Source organism: Parambassis ranga, chromosome 9 (assembly GCF_900634625.1).
Source record: "Parambassis ranga chromosome 9, fParRan2.1, whole genome shotgun sequence".
Classification (NCBI taxonomy): domain Eukaryota; kingdom Metazoa; phylum Chordata; class Actinopteri; family Ambassidae; genus Parambassis; species Parambassis ranga.
Genome location: NC_041030.1, coordinates 14,365,449 through 14,387,311, shown reverse-complemented (window position 1 = coordinate 14,387,311; position 21,863 = coordinate 14,365,449). Strand labels below are relative to the sequence as shown.

Sequence of the window (21,863 nt, the reverse complement as noted above, 5' to 3'; positions counted from 1 at the left end):
AAATCGTCAGTAGGTTTGATGTCCTTGTTTCTATGTCCCCTGAATAATGCATACATATTCAGTATAAGTAGCACAATAGCAATGTAAAGATAACCCAATATTCCCAGTAGAAGTCCTGCATTTAAAATAAACATATGTACACACATACATAGTGCTTTAGTCTGAGTGACACATTGTTATCATACTGTCACATCATTAAATCCAGCACTGTACATCCTTATTTCTAACCACCTTATTTCTAAAGCCCTTATAAAGTTGAATAAACAGACAAGTGTTGAATGGAAAGGAGTTCCTCTCATCTATGTACAGTTGTATATTGACCTCTCCTTTTACAGTCCACTGACTGAGGTTATCAGCCAGTGAGCTCCTCGAGGAATTCCTCTGATATGACTTGTGCTGAATCAGGGGGCACCAGAGGTGCAGCTCACACCCATAAAATGTCACCACTTGTGACCTGCATGCAGACTCTCTTGACCTTTTCAGCACCCAAAGCATCTAGTTTTAGAGGTTAAGAATAATAAGGGAAAACAGAATTATCCTTACTGAAGCATTCATGTTCATTCATGATGCCTTCACTTCATGTTCTCAGAGCAATATACTGTGAGGTTCAGAATTTAGGCCTCAGAGTGCATCATCACACATAAACACAAAATGTTAGTTTTAATGGTGTTTTAATGTCTTTTTTGTCATGTGAAAATTTGTTTCAAAATGTTGTCAACAAAATTCAGTTTTACATTCTTTTTATCACACTTCAGGTGAAGAACTCAATTTTAAGAGCAAGACTGACAAATCATACAGTATCCAGAACATTTCAAGGCAGCATCTGAAGAGAGGTGTCAGAAAATGTGTGGGACAAAAAAAAAGCACATCTAATGACAATCCCTTCTGGAATGGTTATAAATCTGGAAAATGGAGACCCTTTTCATCACTTTCACTCATCACTGAGGAATGAGGCATTGTTGGTGCTAAGTGATACTCAGTGTGGATTTTAAACTAGAAGCCACTGCAGGAAGGCACACTTTGTTACACATAAATCAAGTTTAAGCCTTGAGGCAGACAAAAGAAAAAAGTTTCATTACAAATTTGTTCTGGGGCAAAACATCCAAATGACAAAGACAAATTATAAAACTATGAGATACTTTATGGAGAACCTCCGTCTTCTCATGGAATGGATGACGAGAAAACTGAAGCCTCTCTTCACAGCATCTTAATACGTGTTCAGCCCCGACTAGATGTCCATTTCAAACTGTGCATCTTCACCTTGGAAAGAACAACACAATTTACATTATCTAATGGTTTTGAGTAGAGTGATATCATCAAAAAACTCCAAATAATATTCTAAATATGGCACCAATATCCATTTTTATAGGGTGCTGTGAACATACCAGTATTGCTACTTCCAGGTGCATTGATGGTGTTGTTGTTCAGTGGTTCTCCATTATGGGTTTTCTCACTGGTGTCTTTGCTGGGAGGACTTGTCACCCCTGGAATGTTGGGCAGACCTCGCGGAGGGGTCTTGGCCACCGGAGAACTGCGACACTCGAGCAGGAACTTTCGGTCGTAGATGATCCTGGTACCTTCAGTGTAAACGGGCAGGAAAAGCTCTGACTGAGCATCGTAGTAAAGTCACACGTGTATAAGCTGACTGGAATCGATTGCTTTAATTAAACATAACCATCAGTGATATTTATATTTTAGCAGGTGTGCATCAAAGATAGACTGTGTGCTGCCTAATGCAGATGCTTTAAAGCATGCTTTCATCACACATGCCTGCATGAAATAGGACACAATTAAATCATCATGAATAATTATTCTGTTACCCCATTGCTGATATTGCTATGGTTTTAGCAGTTTTTTTTTAATGTTGACACTTCCATAATGGGGCTTAATTAGCATAAATGATAAATACCCTCTACTAGCACTGTTATAATGGTCATATGTGCAATATATTTAGCCAGAATTGACCCTCTAACCTACAGCACTTAAATATTTTCGGACATTTTTTATATTAAATGCTGAGAAATTACACAAAATACTTCTTCTTTGCATTACTTATAGTTTTTTTACATTTGAGTTTAAAATATTTGCGTCTGGTTGGTGAAGACGTTTTCTTACTTTAGTTGTTTTGTGTCTGTGTCTGCGTGCCTGTACATAAAACGCAACGCATTGAGCCCTTTGGGCCACCGTACAAATCCCTGCTTAGACTAATTTAATGCAGCTATCATCACACATATATGTCTAGGTGAAGTTTTGGGAAAACCTCAGACAGCTGTGACACCCCCCCCCCCCCCCCCCCCCCCAGAGGAGGAGTTAAAGTGCGGGGCTAAAGCACAGGTGCAGCTCATCAGGACACGGCAGCGAGGTCTGGTCACGTGACTGTGATCCAGACAACATGGGTTTAAACGTCAACCTGCTGCTAAGCTAATGACAGGAAGATCAGCTGATAAAAGCTACGATTAAAACACCAAAACACATCTCGGTACACAAAGAGCTGCCACTGCAGTATAAACAACCACCGAACCTCGATTAGCTTTGAACTTTAGTGCTTAAGAGTCAGCATTTCTTTGTGTCTCCTACTCCTTAATAATCAAACATTTGCTAGCTAGCATTAGCAGTTAGCTCGAACTGAGCTACCAGCTGACAGACCTCATGTTAGCTTTAGCGCTCCCTGCACACACCGACAAAGCGGCTCTTCAGTGATGAATGACTGTATTGATCATGTGCATGAGCAGATACGATGACTGACAGCAGTACGTACCACCCGGGGTGGTGCTGAACAGTGTCCCTCCGGGAGTAGTGGAGTAGTCATGGGGCATGTGCGCCGCGTCGGAGATGGTCACCCTCCTGCTCGACGGGATGGCCTTGGCAGTTGTCTTCTGACAGTCAGTGGACATCTTCTCCCCGCTGTAATAAACTAACTAACTGATTCACATGAAATAAACAGAAAGGTTTACACAAAACAACAAAGCCACTTCGTATCCGGGTGTTCAGGTATTGCTATTGGCTCAACGGAATGGCTACTTTCTGATAAATAAAAATAAATACCTCTTCTCTGTATACGTGCAAATTATGGTATCTAAGTTAGTCACATTACAACACGCACTCTCTCACACACAACGTGGCCAGGAGCTTTGTTAAAAGAACCTGAGCACACGTTCCTCCGCTTCCACATGCACACAAAACAACAGACAGACAGGCTGCAGGGGTTTACGTGATGGATACAACGAGCTTACCGCGCCCCCTACAGGCTGATGATGCATGTGCACCGCCTGCATAGGGATCATTTATTTATGTATTCATGTCAGCATATAAACAATGATCCAGAAACAGTGTATTTGAGCTCCTGGCAAACATGCAACCCCTGCTTGTTTTTGCAGTAACTAACCACACAGTGCATGCTTTTATTTGCATCTAATATAAGGTGCAATCCAGGCATACTGCAGTCCAGTGTAACAGTTTCATTTGTAATAATTGTCCACACTCTACACAATGACATTTCATTTCTTTATTAATTTTGTAAATGTTGAGCTGGTGTACAGAGTAAATTGTCAGTAGATGTCCTCAGATTCCCATTGGATTAAAAGGCTTTTACATGTATATTTTAAATCCATGTCTGACTCTCCATAACAATAAAAAAACAAACAAAAAACAAGTTAAAATACCCCCCTCCCCCATCCCCTCCCCCATTTGTCCCCAGGTTGCAGGCATTACCCAGAACTCAACAGTCTCTTGGTAGCTACAGCTGTATGATGCTAAAAGTACATCCATAACATAACTAGAATCCCAGTTGACAAGTAAGGGTGCATAGCATTCTAAGTAAATATATATTTATATATATATTTTCATATATTTCATATATATATAGCCTTTTTATGTTAAAAACATTTTCTGTGCATGTGCGCAGTTGCATTCCTTAGTATTGAGTAATATGCTATTGCGTTAATAATGTCTTCAATCCATTCTAAAGGAATATACATGTGTTCTCTAGTTTTTGCAACAGTTAATATTTTTGCATGAACTCGGTGCATGGCGTCGTCTCAGTAGTCCCTCAGTGCAGGGCTTATCAGATGTAACCACCGCTCCTTCTGCTTACACTGACTCTTCCTAACTATCTGTGGAAGCCCGAAGAATCGGCTCAGTGTCACATTTGGGCAATAAAAAAAAAAAAAAAAAACGATTAGGGGTGGGCTGTGTTGAGGAAAAATGCTTGTCATTTTGAAAGACTAGCCATGGAAGCCACCAAAGCTAGTTCCTTCTAAAGTGCTCCCCTTCATCAGATCCCCCTCCTCCCCATTCACTCTAACATCAGCAGTGGATTTATAACCAAGCATACGCTAAACATGAGCCCTTAAAGAGCAAACTTTATGCTAAGATATAAGGGGTACTGTGTAACTTTATTTGACATCTAACTTTCTGAGGTTATTAAATAAGATAATAAAACAAATATATATTTGATGAAGGGATATTTGTCACACAAAAAAAAAAACAATTTGAGGCTTCACTCTTTAAAACTCTACTCTCTGTATGTTTGTGATGCAATGAGAATGAAGTCATATGTACGATAACCAACACTGAGCTGAAACAACAGAGTGAATATTACCCTATTATCTACTGACGTATAGAGCCAACACAGATGACTACTTCATCACAAGACTCACAGTATACCAAGACTTTACATTCATCATCTCTGGCTTGTGAAGCCATACTAAACACTTATTGATGGGTGCTTATTGCAACATTTGTTGTGATGTATGTAGCCTATTTTCCTATAATAAAGCATTCACTGTCTGACACTTAAACAAAATGCATGGAGGTGATTGATACGATGTGAGATGGCACGCTTATTGAGGTAAATCAACTTTAAAAAACATGTGATTTAGAAGTACAGATATAATCTTTGTCCATTTTGCAGTATTTCTTCCTGTGATATTATCACAACTTTGACATGTCCCAATATCCAGGACTGGATACTAAAATCACACCCACACACGCACACACACACACACACACACACACACACACACTCACACACACATGCACACACCCACAGGATTTCATTTAAGGTGCATATGAATGTCATTAAGGTTCAAAAACTGGCTGAACACACCTACATTCTTAGATGAGCAACAACAAAAACACTTTCCTACAGGACGGCTGGTATGAAATCATACCAACATACCAGTGATACTTATGTACTGACATCATTTCTGAGTAGACTGAAAACCTAACTGAAGAACATAAACTATGACCCTAAAATCCTCCCTCTTTTGTCTCACACACACACACACAGACAATCCTCTCCTTTTGTAAGCAGTTATTGCTTCTTCTGAAGTACAGCTAAGACAGTGAAGAAATGACACTACAGAAAACATGCTTTAGGAAGGGTCAGGCTCACAGTTATGGGTCAGTTTTACAGTTTCTCATCACAGTGATTGGTGACTGCTACACTCTTTGCCAAGCAGATAAACATTGAAGCTCAACACGTCCTGGACCTTCTCCTTTCTCCCTCATCCATGACCCATTCCAACCAGTGCTACATTATTACCAGCATCTTCACTACTGTGCCGTCATCTAGTGACATCTTCCGGTGGTGGTGGTGAGTGCACCTCCTGTGGTGGTATCATATCATATCAGATCATACTGCCTGATGAGGTGAAACGGACACAGCTACTAACCGAAGGTGGGATCCTGCCCCCTGCTGGAGGCGGACAGGACTGCTACATCTGCAGGACTGCAGAAGTGTGGGGGGTGGAGGTCAGAAAGACTGAGGAATTTTGGTTCAGAGAGACATCTTCTTAAACACAAACGGCACAACGGGGACAAGAAAAGGCAGAGGAGAGGGATTGTAGAGTAGGTCTAAGTGTCTCTCATGGATAAAATGTGTCACTTATAGCTCATCATCCTCTCCACAAGGCCACAAACCACACTGAGAGAACATTGGGAAAGCAGTATTACAGTCTTCCCTCTACAGTTTGAGATGTCAAAAGCAAAGGATGGAAGCATGTGAAAAGCACAAAGAAACAAACAACCAGACACACATAAACCTAACAAGGCAGAGCGACACAACATCTGTATGTTCTTGTACCCACAAAGATCCCAGGATATATAGAATAATATATAGGTTCTGACCGAACGAACCAAACTAGGAAAACAGGGAAGGATTTCTTATGTACCTGAAACAGCAGCATCAGTGGCATCGCATAGGGATCTTATAACATAAACAACACACGCAACACACAGTCACGTAGAGCATTTTAGTGCATACAATATTATGTACAACACTGGGTGATAATTGAAGCTTCACTGGACTTAGAGAGCACTGGGACAGGGTTTAAAACTAGTTTGTGAGGCTGGAAGAGAAGTGTGGCATGAAAGAGGGGGAATAACCTGTTGCCTAGAGACGGGTTTCAGTATTTTAGTCTCTTTTTCTTAAGTTTGACTGGTTGGTTTGATTGGTTTACAAAAAAATGGGCCAGTGGCTGACCATAGCCTACATTGCATGCCTGTCCCACACAGCAGTGTCTCCTCCCCGTCCCTCCCCACCCTTTCACCCACCCCTGGTTTCCCCTCAGTATTTGTAGTTAAAGACAGGCCATGCGGCAGCAGTCACTCATGCTGATACAGATAACAGGAAGCACGTTTTGGTTGCTAGATTTTTTTTTTGTGTGTGTTTGGTTTCTGTTTTATACGAAATCATGCTTCTAGCCTAGCAATAGGTGTTTTGTTTTTTTCCCATGTTTTCTTTAAAAAAAAAGGTCATAAAAACTACAAGTAAATCCGTATCCTTTTCTTCTGGTGCGTGCTGATAGTCGGCATAGCCACTGTGGTCATTAAGTTGGTGTCTGTTGGTGTTCATTTCCATCTGTCTGACTTTTTAATGTGTGGTCGTCCTCCCGTCAGCTGCTGCTGGTCATGTGTCCATGTAGGATGATTTTGGTGAAGGGGTTGTATCCTGTGGAGAACTCTGTGGAGAAGGAGGAGAAGGCGTAGGTTTAGGACCAGCCTACAGGTTTGTCTTTCTCCTGTACTGAATAGGTGGCATGCAAACCGCAACAAGACAATGCACATGTGAGTATTTCTGATCAGAGAGAGGGATAGGTTTGTGGCATAAGGCAGAGGGAGATGAGTTATCAGCTAAATGCATATGCAATCACCTCTAATCTGAGAGCAGGCTGAACATCAGTGGAGAGTGCTCCTTCTTACTGCATAGTGAGGAGGTGGGCTGCTGAATTCAAACATGGCAGACACAGCCTGGAAGGTCACCCTCATCCTAAAGGGCTGGTTACCAACCCCACACAGGACACCACTGACATGTTCTTGACATGTTCTTTGCCACAGAGCGGAGCACCTTCCAGGAATGTGTCCATACAGTTATAAACAACAAAAAACACTCAAGAAGTAGATTTAGCGACAAGGGAAAATTACCATTTTGAGGTTGATCTAAAGGTTTTTTTTAAAGCTTTGTAACAAGGGAGGGTTTTTTAGTTAATCCCTTCCAACAAGAGGTGAGGACAATAGAAGCTGTGTAAACACCTGTCTCCGGCTCCTGAGCAGCACATGAAGACCTCGTGTTTCACACTACAGCAGTGATCTCATGAGACAACTATGGGTTTTCACCCATAGTAGTCAAGAGGATTCAGTGTGTGAAGCTGAAGAGAGAAAAGCTTAACTGCACTGGACCACTTTCAAGAGGTCTCCATGACTCCATGACTGCTGGACTAAGTGTGTAAATGTTGGATTTTCTAATATTAACTCAACATTGATTGTTCTACCTTAGGCCACAGACTTATCAATCACCTCTTGTGCAGTATATTCACCACTCCATACCATCTTTAAAATGGCTTGTTCTTCATCTGTCACCCTTCTTTAATGTAATCAAGCTCTGTAAGACTCTACATCACAGTGGATTAGTTCTGAAAAAGCATTTAAGCAAAAATGGTTGGCAAACGTGGTTTAACATTCAGTTGTGAGTCCCTTGAAATATCAGTAATGCCATGGCCTTTACGTTAGAAAGGGCAAGTCACACCCACACATACTGTACACACACACACACACACACACTGAAGTGGCACCAATTCTCTGGACAACTGCAGCTCTGACCTTGAGAGCTGTCACTTTATAAGATCTCTCTTGGTAGTTTGTTTGCTTTGCTGAGTGCACATTGTGCCAACCGTTTTACAGCTTATCACAACATGCATGGAGCAACCAAGTGACCTGATATAACCTACTGCAACATGAATGCTCTGTTTGCATCAAACCTATGGAATTATATTTGTGGCCCATTTTTGAGAGAACATACTGAACACAGAAGCTTTTTTTGCATACAAAAGGATTGTGTTAAATTGAAATTGAAAACTGAAAATTGAAACACATAATATAATATATTATTCACAAATATAACCCCATATTTGCCAGAAGGCAAGCAGCAGCAATATCAGTCTGTAAAAATATTGTATTTCCTGTAAAATTCAAGATTCAGGTTGGGTGCCGTCTAAATGTCTGTATATATTTACAGTCGAATTTTTGCATAAAATAGTGGGTACGGATGAGAGATTATTCTTAAGAAAGAATGAGAGAGAGAGTGGAAACGAGATTACAATACTCCTGACACAAATTGAAAGTATAATTCTGTACCATCTGTGCCAAAGAATGTTGTTCTTATTTTTGTGTCTTCCATATTTTGTGCCAGCACCACGTTACATATCATTAGTACTGAATTAAAGGTACATTCAGATGCATTTAATCCAGGGAGACTGGATTAAATGGTTTAGCCCACAGGTCAGTCGAGGCACTGTGGGTCAGTCCCGTACCTGCAGGGACGCAGCGCTCAGTCTGCCTCACTGCTTAACTCTCCGCAGACTGGCACATTTCACTATCTGAGCACCTTTCTTCACATCCACAGTATCGGGCTACATCAGGGCGGGGGGGAGAAGCAGGAGCGGAGGGTGTTGACGGGAAAGGATTGAGAAGAGTTTGGATGACAGTAGCAGAACAAGAGGTTGAGGGAATATTAGTAAGGAAAGGAAATAAAAGGAGGAAGGGACAGAGGCAGAGAGAGATGTAGAGGAAGCAAAGAGAGGACAGACAGGGAGATGTAACAGAAACATGACCAGAGAGGAAAGAGAGGGGAAAAAGAAAGAAATTATGTATAAACAGTCAAGCTAGGATTGAAGTGATGGGCGACAGTAGGAAAGACAGGTAAGACACTTTATTTGTGGGTCAGAGCTACGTCAAATAATAACATTAATAACAATAAGAATGTTTTTGGTAAAGTGTCCAATGATTAGGACTAACTCACATAAATAATGATTTAATATGTGTTCAGTAACTAAAATAATATTTGACAAAGCTCTGATTGATTGATTTAGAGGTTTGAGTGATAAGCCACACAGTCACAGGTGAAGGACTATAAACTTTAATGAAGGAAAAAAAAACAGAAGAGTCACTCATCGGAATAACTGATGGGAAGAAAATGGGAAATATAACCACAATCAATTCATTCAGTCATTACTGTGGACAAAACAGACATATGAACTGTAGGTGTGGCTTAGTGGTGAAACCCTGAATGAGCTGATGGGCAGTGAGCAACTAAACCAAAGCAGTAACAGCACCAGAGCACAGTGGACTCATCTGTTCTTCTTACATGCAGAAGATGAACATGAGGGATAATTTGGTGAAAATTAATGTTACATTAGGTCAACACTCAAGCAATTAACCAAACACACATCTGTCTATCGTAGTGATGTAGGTCTGACACACAGATAAACAGAAACACTTCTTCGTAGACCATGAAGAAACTGTGCTGATGCAGCTACATAAGGACTAACAGGGACTCCTCAGTCCCCTGTTCACTACAAAATAATTACTAAATCAAACATGGCCTCATCAGATGCCTTTCACCTGTATCGTCTGGTATAAATCAGTCCATTTCCTGCTCTGAAGTGAGCTAATAACAGCTAATAACGAGAGCCTCAGGTGAGACAGGTCAGAATCCCACCTTGCTGCTGTCCCGACCCAAGATGGCGTAGCTCATGAACTGCTCAGTGTCCCCCTCCAGCTCGATGGCATCCTGCAGAGATCCCTCCAAGCTCAGTTCCTGAACCCCTTCTTCACCTGAACCCTTTCCTCTGCGCACAACCTTACGCACAATCTGATACACGCACACACACAAACACACAGAGGGTGGGAGAGAGTGACGGGCGAAAACAGCGAAGAGTTAATGAAACATGAAGGAATGTTTATGGACAAAGACATAAGTTAAGTGGAAGATATTGTAATGATTATTAGATTAATAATCATTCCGCATGGAGACGGTGAGTGAGTCCATTTTAAAAGATGTCTGACCTTTTTTGTGACAATGTTTCCATGTTCATCTGTGAATTGTTCCTCGCTTACTTGCTCCCCAGGAAGATCCTCAGCCTCGTCGCCCTGTGCAGAGAGAAACATTTGCTTCCTTTAATCAATAAAAACACGAACAGCACTTCCTTCACTGCAGTGCCATAAATCCCTCCACTGACAGGAAACGCAGAGGAGCAGATGAACGACAGATGTGTGAGGGGGGTTAGTGTGGGAGTGAGTAAATCCAACAGTTGGGATCCACACGACTGCTTCCTACTGACACTTATAATTACAGTTCTTGACAATACATTTAAAGCCTCTCAGCTATTTATAAGTTCAAAGAAATTCCTGCTGCTGAAATATGAGGGGACCGTTACAAACTCCAAAATGAGAGAGTCAAAAGGAAGAAACGCCACAGAGACTTTTTTTATATAGAGCCGAGGTCTAAATGTGTTGAGCCGAAGACAATCTATTTACATCCATTACAGCAGAAGATAAATTTAGCCACATTCTCACAGTAACTTGAGAGCGTTTTTACAAAATAAAAGTTGGAGGACTCATTCTCAGCTGCAGCCAAACCTTTCCAGTAATGTTAAATAAACCTGTCTGTACTGTAAATCCTTCCTCTCTGTACCTTGAGGATGACTCTTCGGCGGACAACTCTGGTGGTGACGTTCTCCTCTTCATCAGCTACTCCCTCGACCTCACCGAGCTCATGGTCCAGCTGAGCATGTATGTAAGTGAGCACGGACCGCACAGAGCCGCTGGCTATGTGGAGGACATTTTGACAGCTGATAACCAGGAAAGCCAGCAGCACAAAGCTGAAGAGGAGCTCAGTCACCAGGGCCCACATCACCCCACTCTGATCCCCAGCAAATGAACAGTCTGTGCACAACACTGCTCGACTGCAGCGTCAGTCCTTCAGCCTTCGGTGACTCCTGTTCTTCACACAACACTTCACACTCAACTATGGGAGAAGGCGACAGCTGCAGCCCTCCGCCTTGCCCTGTCACTGGTTCAGTCTGTCCTCCATTAGCTGGGGCAGTGGGCCCTTTTCCCCAGGTCTCTGTTCCTTCTCCTTCCTAACTGTAAGCTCAGGCAACTCCAGTCAAAGACATCGAACCCAACCAAAAGCAACCTTGGGAGGCTTCTATTCTCACCTCTCTCACAATCTGACCATGTGATCTGTGGGCTTTAAATACCCCTCACTGCTCCAGTGTAGCTCTGCATGTTATCACACAAAGAAGCTTCTCTCACAGTCTAATAACTCTACCAAATATTTAGCCTTCCTTTTGATCCACACGAATGAGTGAGCACCTTCGTTCACATCAGAATGCAGACACACATGCTGCCATTTAATCAACAGTATGAGCCTGCGAGCACCCAAAACACATAACTGTTTGCTGTCACACAGTTTCACAGCTGAGAAACAGTGTTACAGTGTAATGTGTCTGTGTTGGAGCCGAATGTAAACGTGGGGGAATGACCAGGGTGGGGATCACGTAACATGAGTAGGACAGTGAGTGAGTGAGGACAGTGCTCTCTATATTTGGCCGAACAGGCTGTTTGTGCCCTTCTTGGGCCTGAGACCCTGTGTGTGTGTTTGTGGCAGTGTTGTGGCTATATGGTTCCATGTTTCCAGGATTATGGATAATATAATGCTGATTTGAATGTTCAGTATCATTTCTATGAAGTATTTTTTTATTTTTCATTTTAATTTGTCATTGGCAGGAACTATCAGACCTTTAGGGAAACTCACTCGGCCATGTGCATTTCCCACAGGAGGTCTGTAAATAAATGAAGAGGCCCAATGACAAGGTAACGCACTGTTAGGCTGGAGTTGAGAGGTGTTGAATTATTAATTAAGCTTGATGTGTTTTACAAACCAGTGAAAACACAATTATCAAAATGAGACTCATGGTAGGATCTTTTTAGGTTTGTGAGGTGACAGACACTTTACAAACAATCAGTCACTGATTAGGGAACTCACTCACCTGTCCCTTCAGGCGGACATCGTCCCAGGCCCTCAGCTCAGGTACCCTATGTGGAAAGCCCAAACCCTTCTCAAAAGGTTGGGTACCTCTGAAGTGCCCCCGTAGGATCTCTGAGTGCCCCATGTCCCTCACAGGCTGCAGCAAGGCCTCCTGGGACACATGAGACTGGTCCACATCCACAGCATTACGAACCGATGACATCATTGTTTCCATGGCCTGTCTTGGCTTAGGCTGGTTTCCCACCCAAGCTTGAGCAGGGTCAGTGACAGGGATCCACCCTGGTCCTGTCTGTTCCTGCAGGTAGGAAAGGAAAGAGCCGCCACCACCTCCGTTTCCACCATTACCTGACCTGAAAGGAGATCAGTGTATCAATGCGGAGGTGGTGCACTATACCTACTGCATGGTAAGTGACACAGTTTGTGTAACCCTTCAGTGATCAGGTCTCCTCCATGACATGCAGTAAAGCTTTATGGGAGTTAGCGTTTTGCTGGTGGAACCACCTGAGAGACATACAGAGGTCTGACTCACCTGTCTCCATTCCGATCTGCAACACAGCTCAGACCAGGTGACTCACTCAACCGAGCATACACCCTTTGCTGTCCTGCAACAAGAGAAAGCTTTTCCTCTGAGCCCGCCCCGCCTTCTCCTCCTCCACTTCCTCCTCCTCCTCCTCCTCCAGCTCCATCACCACCAGTCGTATTGGTGACGGCTGATGCCTCTGAACTCGCCTCTGACCCCTGACCATTGTTCAGCCCGTTAAGATTCATCCCAGCGATGGTGCCCCCAAGCGAGGCCGGCGTGGTAGTGCTGAGCGAGTCAACGCCCATCTCTGAATCGTCTTCGGGCAGCTCTATGGAGCCACTCAGCACCCCACCCCCTCCGCTGGCTGCACTGGCCTGACTGGCCGGCCGACCCAGACTTCCATACGGCAGCCCCAGCAGGCCTTCTGAATCGTCAGCATTGCTGCACTCCAGCGAGGAGTCCTCCACAGGCACCAAAGAAGGGCTGTTGCCCGAGGGCCACACCTGCACATCAGACATCTCCATCAGGGTGTCTTCTTCTGTGGTGGCAATGGGTGCACAGTCCAGACTGGAGACCTCCTGCCAGTAAGGCTCAGCACCCAGCGGAGAGGGCAGACTGTACTGCATGGAGGCCGGTGAGAGAAGCTCTTCCTGCGCGAGCCCATAACCTGGAGCGAGACAGAGAGAGGCACACTGACACCCGGCCCCCCGCCTCGCTCCCCACCTCACCCCCACAGCATCGGGACCCTGGGAGGGGGTCAGTGCCCCTGCCCAGAAGCTGGGCATCTAGGGGAGAGGTAGAGGAGGCCGACAAATGGGAGGTGAGTGGGAAGGGAGAAAGGGGAGGGCCAAGACAATAGGTGCTGGAATAAAAGTGCAAGGAGCTTAGGACAAGAGAGCAAGGGCAGCTTTTAGAAGAGGGGTTGTCAAGCTCAATTAGCCAGCACTGACGGTGAGGGCAGCAGCAGCAGCAGCAGACACAGCCAGAAAGACCGGGAGACTGAGGTTTAAACCCAGCAGTGACTGATGCTGCTCTGCTGGCTGCCACCTGCAGGGAGACGGAGAGGGATTACCGACGTCCTGCCCAGCATGGACGCACACGCTCTGCCTCATTCTACACATACACTCACGCTCATACATGCATGCATTCAAACCCACTCAGAAACAGGCAGGTTATTATTGTTTGTCAGGCTAGATAGCATGCATGCAGGCAATCTCTTTTCCTCCTCACGCAAGTGCACACACACACACACACACATTAGTTCATTACACAGCCGCTTGCTCTCTCATTGACATACATTCAGTATAATGCATTTAGTATATTACAGCAGACTTCTTGTCATGAAAACCAAACAGTTTCTGAGTCAAAACAAATGTAAAATGTAAAATGTATATATCAATCAGTAAAGACACATATTATTAACGTGCTGTGGACTCAGGTCACTCCTACAGCCGTTGGTAACCAAATCTTTCCCTGTCTAGCAAAGATGGCATGATAGAGCACAATGTCACAGCAGCAGGGGGGCTAAGATAACTAACCCCACCCCCACCCCCATCCCAAAACAGAGATCCTAATCCTGTGTCCCTTAATCTAAACTCAATAATTTATCCATGAATTTAGGCAAACTTGCTGAATAGGGGGTGTAGATCCCAGTATGACTGTAACACAACAGGATAAGTAAGAGTGCTGGGGGTGAAACAGGAGAAGTGATGCAGGACATAATAGCAAGAGGAGGAGATGACCACATGGTCATGCTTTAGTGTATGCAATCTATAGAGAAAGAGAGAGAGAGAGAGAGCCTGACTGTACTGTATACTGTATAGTGATGAGAAAGCTGCAGGCCACAGGGTGTAACTTGATTCATGGTTGGCAGTGGAGTACTGCTGAGGGTGCAGGAGATATTTGAGACAGCGAGAGGCAGAAAAGACCCCTTGTCCTACTTTCTCTTTCACCCTCCCAGCTGCTGTCAGCTGCTTGCAGGATTTTTGTCAGTCCTTTTTTCTTATATCCTTCTTTGTGCCCATTCTTTGCATGGCTTTCTTCACTTTAAAAGCTGCTTCAAATCAGTTATATTATGTGCAGAAAATGCATTTCTAGGTTTAATAATGCAACAATTAAATAAACTACAATCAATATCAATATATATTATAATAATAATAATTTCATCAGAAGTTGCCCTACATTATAAACCACTAGCAGATAAAAAAGTGAGTCTGTGGCAATGCTTAACTTCCACAGGAATTTGGGGTATCTGAGGAAATAAGAAGACTTTTCTTGAAACACACAGACCAAACACTGGGTGCAGTGTCCTTGGTGTTACTTGGTTTATATTGGGAAGACCTGAAGCTAAATTGTGTGTTAGGACTTTTTTAAGATAATGATTTTCTCCATTTCCTGTAGAAAGTCAGTCTTCTCTCTCCATGATGGTGGCAGAAAGTCTTTGTAGAAAGGACAGAAATTCAAGGAATGGCAGGTTTGAAAGATGAAAAATGTGTGTGTGACTTTGTCTGACCACCCCGACAGAAAAACAAAGCAGTGAAGCTCACATAAAAACACATGTAAAGGAAATAATCTTTTTGCCCATTCACAAGTGGGCACACATGTATATGGAAACACATTTTACACAAACACATATAAACTGATACACTCACACAGACTGATTTGAGACAGTAAACAATAAGCACATTTAAACGTAATGTTAAAAAGGACCATCGTAAAACACACTAAAAAACAAGATGGTTTACAAAGAATCAGCGACACACAAAACAACCACAACATTCATACATGAACAGAGCAGACACAAGTTGCAGTTTGCAAAAAAGGTTTGTTGCCTTTTTTTTACCCCCCTTAGGACAGATCAGTGAGGAGTAATAGAGACAGATTGTAGGTTCATTCTCAGTATGCATGCCATGCAAAGTCAAATAGCATTGGGTGCTAGTGCAGAGTTTGAGGCGTCATCTCCAACAAGCAAGTGTTTACTACTTTCCTTCATCCCAGTGTGTCTGTGCAAACACAGGAGGAGTTGAGCAATGAAAGTCTTGTGCACATGCTGACATGCAGGAGGGCAAGGAAAGAAGGGATGGGGGGAAAGGGGAAAGGACAGAGAGGGAGAAAGAGAAGGGCAGCAAGAGAGAAAGAAGAGTATAAACTAGGGTGATGATCATAGATAGAAACAGTGAGAGAGAGAGAGAGCGAGGGTCACCTCTCCCCTCCCAGTGGGTGTTGAGTACACAGTCTGTGTGAGGGGTGTCTGTCACAGAGCAAACACTTAAAAAAGGTGTGGGGAGGGGGGGTTTCAGGAGTAGAAATAAAGAAAATGCACTAACCGCAAAATAAATTAAAAAAAGATCAAAAATAAAGCTAAAGATGTGGGTCAGAGGTCAACATGAGGTCGGCATGAGGTCAGAGTTCGGAGAGTGAGAAGGAGGAAGAGTAGGGCGGCTAGGCTGCAGATGACATGTCCAGAGAAACACAGAGAGAGGGACAGATTTACAGGGAATGAAAACAGGGCTCCCAAAAGGACATTCAGTGCAACAACAGTAACCCTACAGAGAAGAACTACTCCCCATGCAACCACAGGCAGACAGAATTTAGATGCCCCCTGTCTGAAAAAAAAGTCTGAAGCAAAGAAGTCAGGATAAAGTGTGTCGTATGTTCTAACCTGGAAACTCAATCTCTAACTATTTCCTCTGCTACAACAGAGGTGATCAACAACCATGAAAACCCTGCAAATGTCCTATAGACCAAATTGTTTCCTGTAAAACATTACTTTCTGATTAAAAAAGTCTTCTTTCATATGGATAACTGCACCTTATTTGTCTGAATATTGTCTTTCATTGTCAAGTGTTAGAGAAGACTGATACCACCTGCATGTTCTTAGGGCAGATGGCTGGTGTTACATTCCCACAAGGAGCTGCAAAACTGCTCCTCCCATCTTTATGGTTCCCAGTATCTATGCTAATCTAACTGGCTGTGGTCTTATATTTATTAAGTAAAACATGAGAAATGTATCATCTTCTCATCTTTTGAGACAAATGAGCAGAACTGTTTCCTTCTACATTTATAAGATAACCTGAGATAGAACAAACCTAATGTGTTTGGAATAAATGTATTGTGTGTACCACAGTATTAATTGTAATGGATGTGGCCTGATACTACCATCAATAAATAAAATAAACAGAGGACATGGTATCGAGGTATTGAAATCCACCGAGTCAAAGCAGGAACGGCCTTTGGGAGGCAGACAGATAGACAGAGAAGACAGATACACGGTGATCAGATTCACTGCAGAGCTGTGATCTGAACGTCTCCTTTTTCACCCTTTGAACCGTCATGGTCACGTCCGTATGCATCATTACATCTCTCATTATTGCTCCAGTTTTCACAGAGAGGACCCGTCGTCCCTGCGACTAACTAACTCGTCATCTGTACTGGATACAGAGAAGAGAAGCCCGACCAGGAAGACTGGACCAGTCCAGAGGTGAAAATGGAACCAATAAGATGTAGAGTATGCATGTCTGAAGGAAACCATGAGGAAAAGGAGTAAAAGACTGACCAGTAGTAAGAAGGCCAGATGTGCTATAGGCTACACTTATGATCTATGTGGACTGATCATGTATGACGAAGTGTTTTATAGGCAGTATAATATCATGCTGGAGTATAGTCCATTTAAATCGTAAATGGTGGTGACTGGCTGAAAACACTAATTAACTAGAACTACTCAGTTTATTTATCTCTCACCTGAGCCTCCATAGCAGCAAATAAACACAGTTTATTATTGTCACACCAAAGGTGTGAGGTTGTAGTACAGTAGGAGTGTCCTGAGTCCCTCTGCATGATGCTGAGGCAAAAATCCTGCAAAGGTTTGATGTCTGTGGCAACTTTCATACAAAGATCATCATCGGGAATAAAAGAGAAAGACGAGAGAATTCAGAGGGAAACAAACTTCACTTTTAGGGGAAGAGGGTGAGTAAGTTGTTTTGGGTTGGAAGTCAAGGCAAAAGAGGAAACAAGGGGGAAGGGGCTGCATTGTAGGATGTGGGGAAAAGGGAGGGGGAGGGGCTTACCATTGGTCATACCAGGGGAGAGGTGGTCTCTGTCATTGTGCCGGCGTCTGCTCATATCACGGGAGCCTTGTCTCACAGGCTGAGGCGGCTGGCCCTCCAACATGTTGATGATGTCCATGCGGTCGATGCTCTTCAGGGCAGTGTATAAGCTCTCCACTGCAGTGAAGAACAGACACAAGAAGACCAGAAGGAGGAGAGAGGGTTTCCAGCAGTTACAATGATCCAAGTGGTACCAGACAGAAATCTGCAGCAGACTCAGATCTCAGTTACTCACTCTTGGCCCTCTTGCCCTCACGAGTGGCCCACAGGTTGAGCAGTGCAGAGCTCTGCTCCAGCAGGGAGTTGGGATTCTCCACACGGATCTTATTGATGTCATCTACGCTAAGTTGAAGCTCACGAGCCAACTCTGTTTATGAACAGAGACACAGGAGATCAAGTAAGCAAGCAAAATATTTAGAGTGGGACTCTAGCTGTTGTTGTAGCTGTATCCAGACGAGGAAGAGGCTTCTCTTCAGCTGCTCTTGGCAGGGAAGCAGAAAATAATTTGTTTCATTGGCTGGGCACCATGTTATAACTTTGTTTAATCAGCAGTGTGCTGGGCAAGCTTGTCAGACAAAAGATAAACACGGTTAGTTTACCACACATAAAAAACAGATTCAGTATATCCTCCCTCACCGGCCCAGCTCAGTCCCAGCTGCTCTGCAATCACAGCCATCTTCAGCTCTGTCCTCTCCATGGCGCTCATTGATGCTGCAGAAAAATGAGGGAAGAACTTTAGCATCTGAGTCTGAGAAATGTGCAGCTGAGTTATATCACTATACCAGCAATAAACTCAAAAGTGAGAGCTGCCTCATACCCATAGCAGGCTCATTTAGAGCGCTGTATCGTTCTCTTAAAGCCAGCGGGGTCAAAGTTCGTCTCCGGTCTTCACTCCCAATGATCTGCTAAACAAACACCATCAACTTCAGACGCTTCAGGGACAATTTAATGCACTGTATATGTCTTGTTAACTGTTTTACCTTGATACACGGGGGCATGGTGATGTTGAGGTTACACAGCACATGTTGGCTATCCTCATATTTGGTTGTCTTGCGCAGGAAAGACAAAAATCCAGTGGGCTCCTTACTACTGTCTCTCACCTGAGACACACACATACAAAGGGAAAGGGATGATGACATGATGAAGATAGAACTGCTCTGAGCAAAGCATTAGGGACAATGTGGTACCTTAACAGAGACTGGAAGACGGTTATCCCTGAAGGCCTGGAAGCTGAAGCAGCGAGGCTGCTGGGTGGCCTTCCTCACAGGCACGAGATTCCCTGAACACTCCAGGTGAAGCGGCATCCCCTCCATCACCTGAACGATGTGACAGAGGCATCGGATGAAGTAAAGAAAGTGACAGAAACTTTTACTTCATACACTTCTGCTGCCCTTGTCTCTGTGCTCACCTCTATGTCTCTGCTACGAGCCACCTCTGTGAAGTTCTCGTGTTGTTCTAGAGTTTTGTCCATCTTGTCGTCAGTCATGCAGTAGCAGCGCAGGCGGCCCTCGCGCAGCTCATTCATCTTTGCGAACACCACAAACTTGGCCATGTAAGGTACGGCCGACAGCTCTCTGTAGAGCAGGTTGGCAAAGGAGACGGCCTCAGCTGTCCGAGGACAGTCTGCGAGCCAGAATCTGAGAGGAAACAACCGCATGTCATCACAAGAGACCGTGTGTGGGATGCTGATCGAATATGTTGTAACTGAACTTACCGTGCTGACACATTGGTTGTGAAACTGGCACAGTCACTAGCATAGATCAGCTTGGTAGTGCCAGTGATGTCCTCCCACTGGGCGGGTGCTGTGCCACCTGGGAGTCAGACAGGAAAAGACAAACGGAGCTATCAAAGGTCATAAAGACGCACCAGTATCTTTCTACTCTGTAAGTTAGCAGTTCTAACCCACTATGAATCTCTCCTTACCATGTACATAAACCTCTCCCATTGACACCAACACATACAACAACCATACCTATGACAGAGCAGAGCAGGCGCAGACTGGTGGTGTCACCCTCCCCGGAGTCTCTGGGACTCTCCCTCCATGATGGGGGCAGGGGAATACGCAGGCCGATGGGTCGGTGAAACTTGCGCCGCCGAGGTTCCACAGTGACCACGGGGCTAAAGTTTGCTTGGTTACCCAGCAGCTTTGCAACCAGCTCATCTGGAACTGGCTGAGCCTGAGTTTGATAGTAAATGATGGAGAGTGGTGACAGGGCCACAGGTTTGATGATGTAAAATAAAATTAAATGATAAATGAGATGATGGTAGGTGGATAATGATAGGGTAAAAGAGAGGACGACCAAATCAGGAGAAAATAAAGGTGAAGAGAAAGAAAGAGAGAAGTCCACAGTGAATAAATCACCAATAATCAGAAAGAAACAATAGGAACACAAATTGGTCATGTGACTTTATAACTCTTATTTTATTGTAAAATATAACATGTTTGTTAACAAGAAGCTTTTACAATCATTAGTACAAAGTGATATCAAAGAAAAAGGCACTGCGGGCTGTTACCACAGGATCACTACAACAACATGTAAATATATATAATCCTAGAGTTATAAGATAATCTGTATAAGGTGTATTTTGACTTACATTCAGTTACATTCACTAATTTCAGCTCAGAGGTTACAGCATGTTAGTTTAAACATCTTGTAATTTCATTCATGGTTGAACATCGACATGCAGCAGAAGGTCCAGGATCACTGCATCCACCTTTCATTTTGGTTTAATGAAATATATTCCAGCACTGGAATTACAAGTTTCCATCTGATCCTTAAAACCTGTGCTGACCTACAAACTCAAAGACAGTCTTGCACGTGCAGGAGAAAAAAGCATGCTGCATGGCAGATGGTAAACAGCAGGTATATTTAACCTGTCAAAATTACATGCAAATGGAACCTTGAAAGCTCCAGGTCAGCAAAGAATTAGGAAGGAATGAAAATGATGTATGACTGGATTCTTTCTTAATATTATACAGATAACCATAATGAAATGCTTCCAAAAATTTAGTCTATAATCTTAGTGTTTAGAGTCCCGTGAAAAGGTGTCATGTGTGCAGAAATCTGTGATTTCCTTATAAACATGACTCATTAAAACTGCATACATCAGTGAAGAACAATAAGAATCCTTTCACTCGTCTTTGGTGAGTAAGTTTAAAAAAAAGTCCTGAGCTGCCACTTCTATGTGTGTGTGAGTGTGTGTGTCATGTTTGGTGCTATTGAATGACATGAGTATGTGCAGGTAAACTACACACTATACATATTTTAGACATTAATGGATAATACATTTAAAGTCATTTAAACTCACACAGTCTTTCCTACTGCAGGATTGCAGAATTACTCACTTGGGCAACTCAGGTGTGTTAAATACTAAATACATAAATACATTAGTGAGAAAGATGAAATAAAACAAATTATAACATATCAGCACTGAATGAGCAGTCACAGGTGTATGAAGGTGTCAAGTGCATGCAAAATGTGTAAAATAAAAGGCAAAAAGGTCCTCTAAATATGTGAAAAGCAAAAAAAAAAGAAAATCAGGAAAACTTGGCACAAGTGCTGATATGATCAGGATCATTCAAGGAACATCAGTCATGCTTTTACTCAGGCACACAGGCATTAACGATTCTGTTCCTCTCCTTCTTTCTCCTCATCGTCCCATCTCACCTGCAGCCCCAGGCGGACCCGTTTGGTGACTGCTGTCTCAGGAAATGTGGCCTGGACCATGGGCACCAGTTTACTTGTCAGTGAACCTCCCTCTGGACCAATCAGGTCGCTCTCTTGCTGAACTCGGGACACAACAGCAAAGTAAAGGGGGAAGTCGGTGGAGATGATGCGGCGGATTCGCTTCTTCCCGAGTTCCTCTTGACTTTCTAAGTCTGGGGAGAGAAGGAGGGGGAACA

The 21,863-nt window shown here is 43.5% G+C and overlaps 2 protein-coding genes across 6 annotated transcripts in view; both read right to left on the bottom strand.

Moving 5' to 3' along the window:
- Nucleotides 1–654: 654 nt before the first annotated feature.
- On the bottom strand, nt 655–3,227 carry LOC114441995 (eukaryotic translation initiation factor 4E-binding protein 1-like). 2 transcript variants are annotated; one of them, XM_028415222.1, is made up of 4 exons: nt 3,046–3,227; nt 2,759–2,922; nt 1,386–1,577; nt 655–1,260 (listed from the first exon to the last, which is right to left on the bottom strand). In XM_028415222.1, exons 2-4 carry the CDS (start codon nt 2,892–2,894, stop codon nt 1,229–1,231), a joined length of 360 nt encoding a protein of 119 aa, XP_028271023.1. In that variant the 5' UTR covers nt 2,895–2,922; nt 3,046–3,227; the 3' UTR covers nt 655–1,228. The 2 variants fall into 2 exon arrangements, with proteins under 2 accessions (XP_028271023.1, XP_028271024.1); XM_028415223.1 differs by having other exon boundaries at nt 2,759–3,227.
- A 2,545-nt stretch (nt 3,228–5,772) lies between these two features.
- The window catches only part of ank1a (ankyrin 1, erythrocytic a), a 32,671-nt gene continuing 16,580 nt past the window's right edge, over nt 5,773–21,863 (bottom strand). The window contains exons 29-44 of one of the 4 annotated variants that reach the window (XM_028414982.1): nt 21,628–21,839; nt 19,932–20,136; nt 19,674–19,770; nt 19,368–19,596; nt 19,147–19,275; nt 18,940–19,059; nt 18,777–18,861; nt 18,596–18,670; nt 18,195–18,326; nt 17,921–18,076; nt 12,861–13,521; nt 12,333–12,681; nt 10,345–10,428; nt 9,998–10,150; nt 8,811–8,909; nt 5,773–6,964 (exon numbers count right to left, since the gene is read on the bottom strand). In XM_028414982.1, coding sequence (XP_028270783.1) covers nt 8,838–8,909; nt 9,998–10,150; nt 10,345–10,428; nt 12,333–12,681; nt 12,861–13,521; nt 17,921–18,076; nt 18,195–18,326; nt 18,596–18,670; nt 18,777–18,861; nt 18,940–19,059; nt 19,147–19,275; nt 19,368–19,596; nt 19,674–19,770; nt 19,932–20,136; nt 21,628–21,839 — 2,759 coding nt within the window. In that variant the 3' untranslated portion in view covers nt 5,773–6,964; nt 8,811–8,837. Of the gene's footprint in view, nt 6,965–8,810; nt 8,910–9,985; nt 10,151–10,344; nt 10,429–10,972; nt 11,504–12,332; nt 12,682–12,860; nt 13,522–17,920; nt 18,077–18,194; nt 18,327–18,595; nt 18,671–18,776; nt 18,862–18,939; nt 19,060–19,146; nt 19,276–19,367; nt 19,597–19,673; nt 19,771–19,931; nt 20,137–21,627; nt 21,840–21,863 lie in introns of those variants that run through there. The other 3 variants (XM_028414979.1, XM_028414980.1, XM_028414981.1) reach the window with 3 other exon arrangements.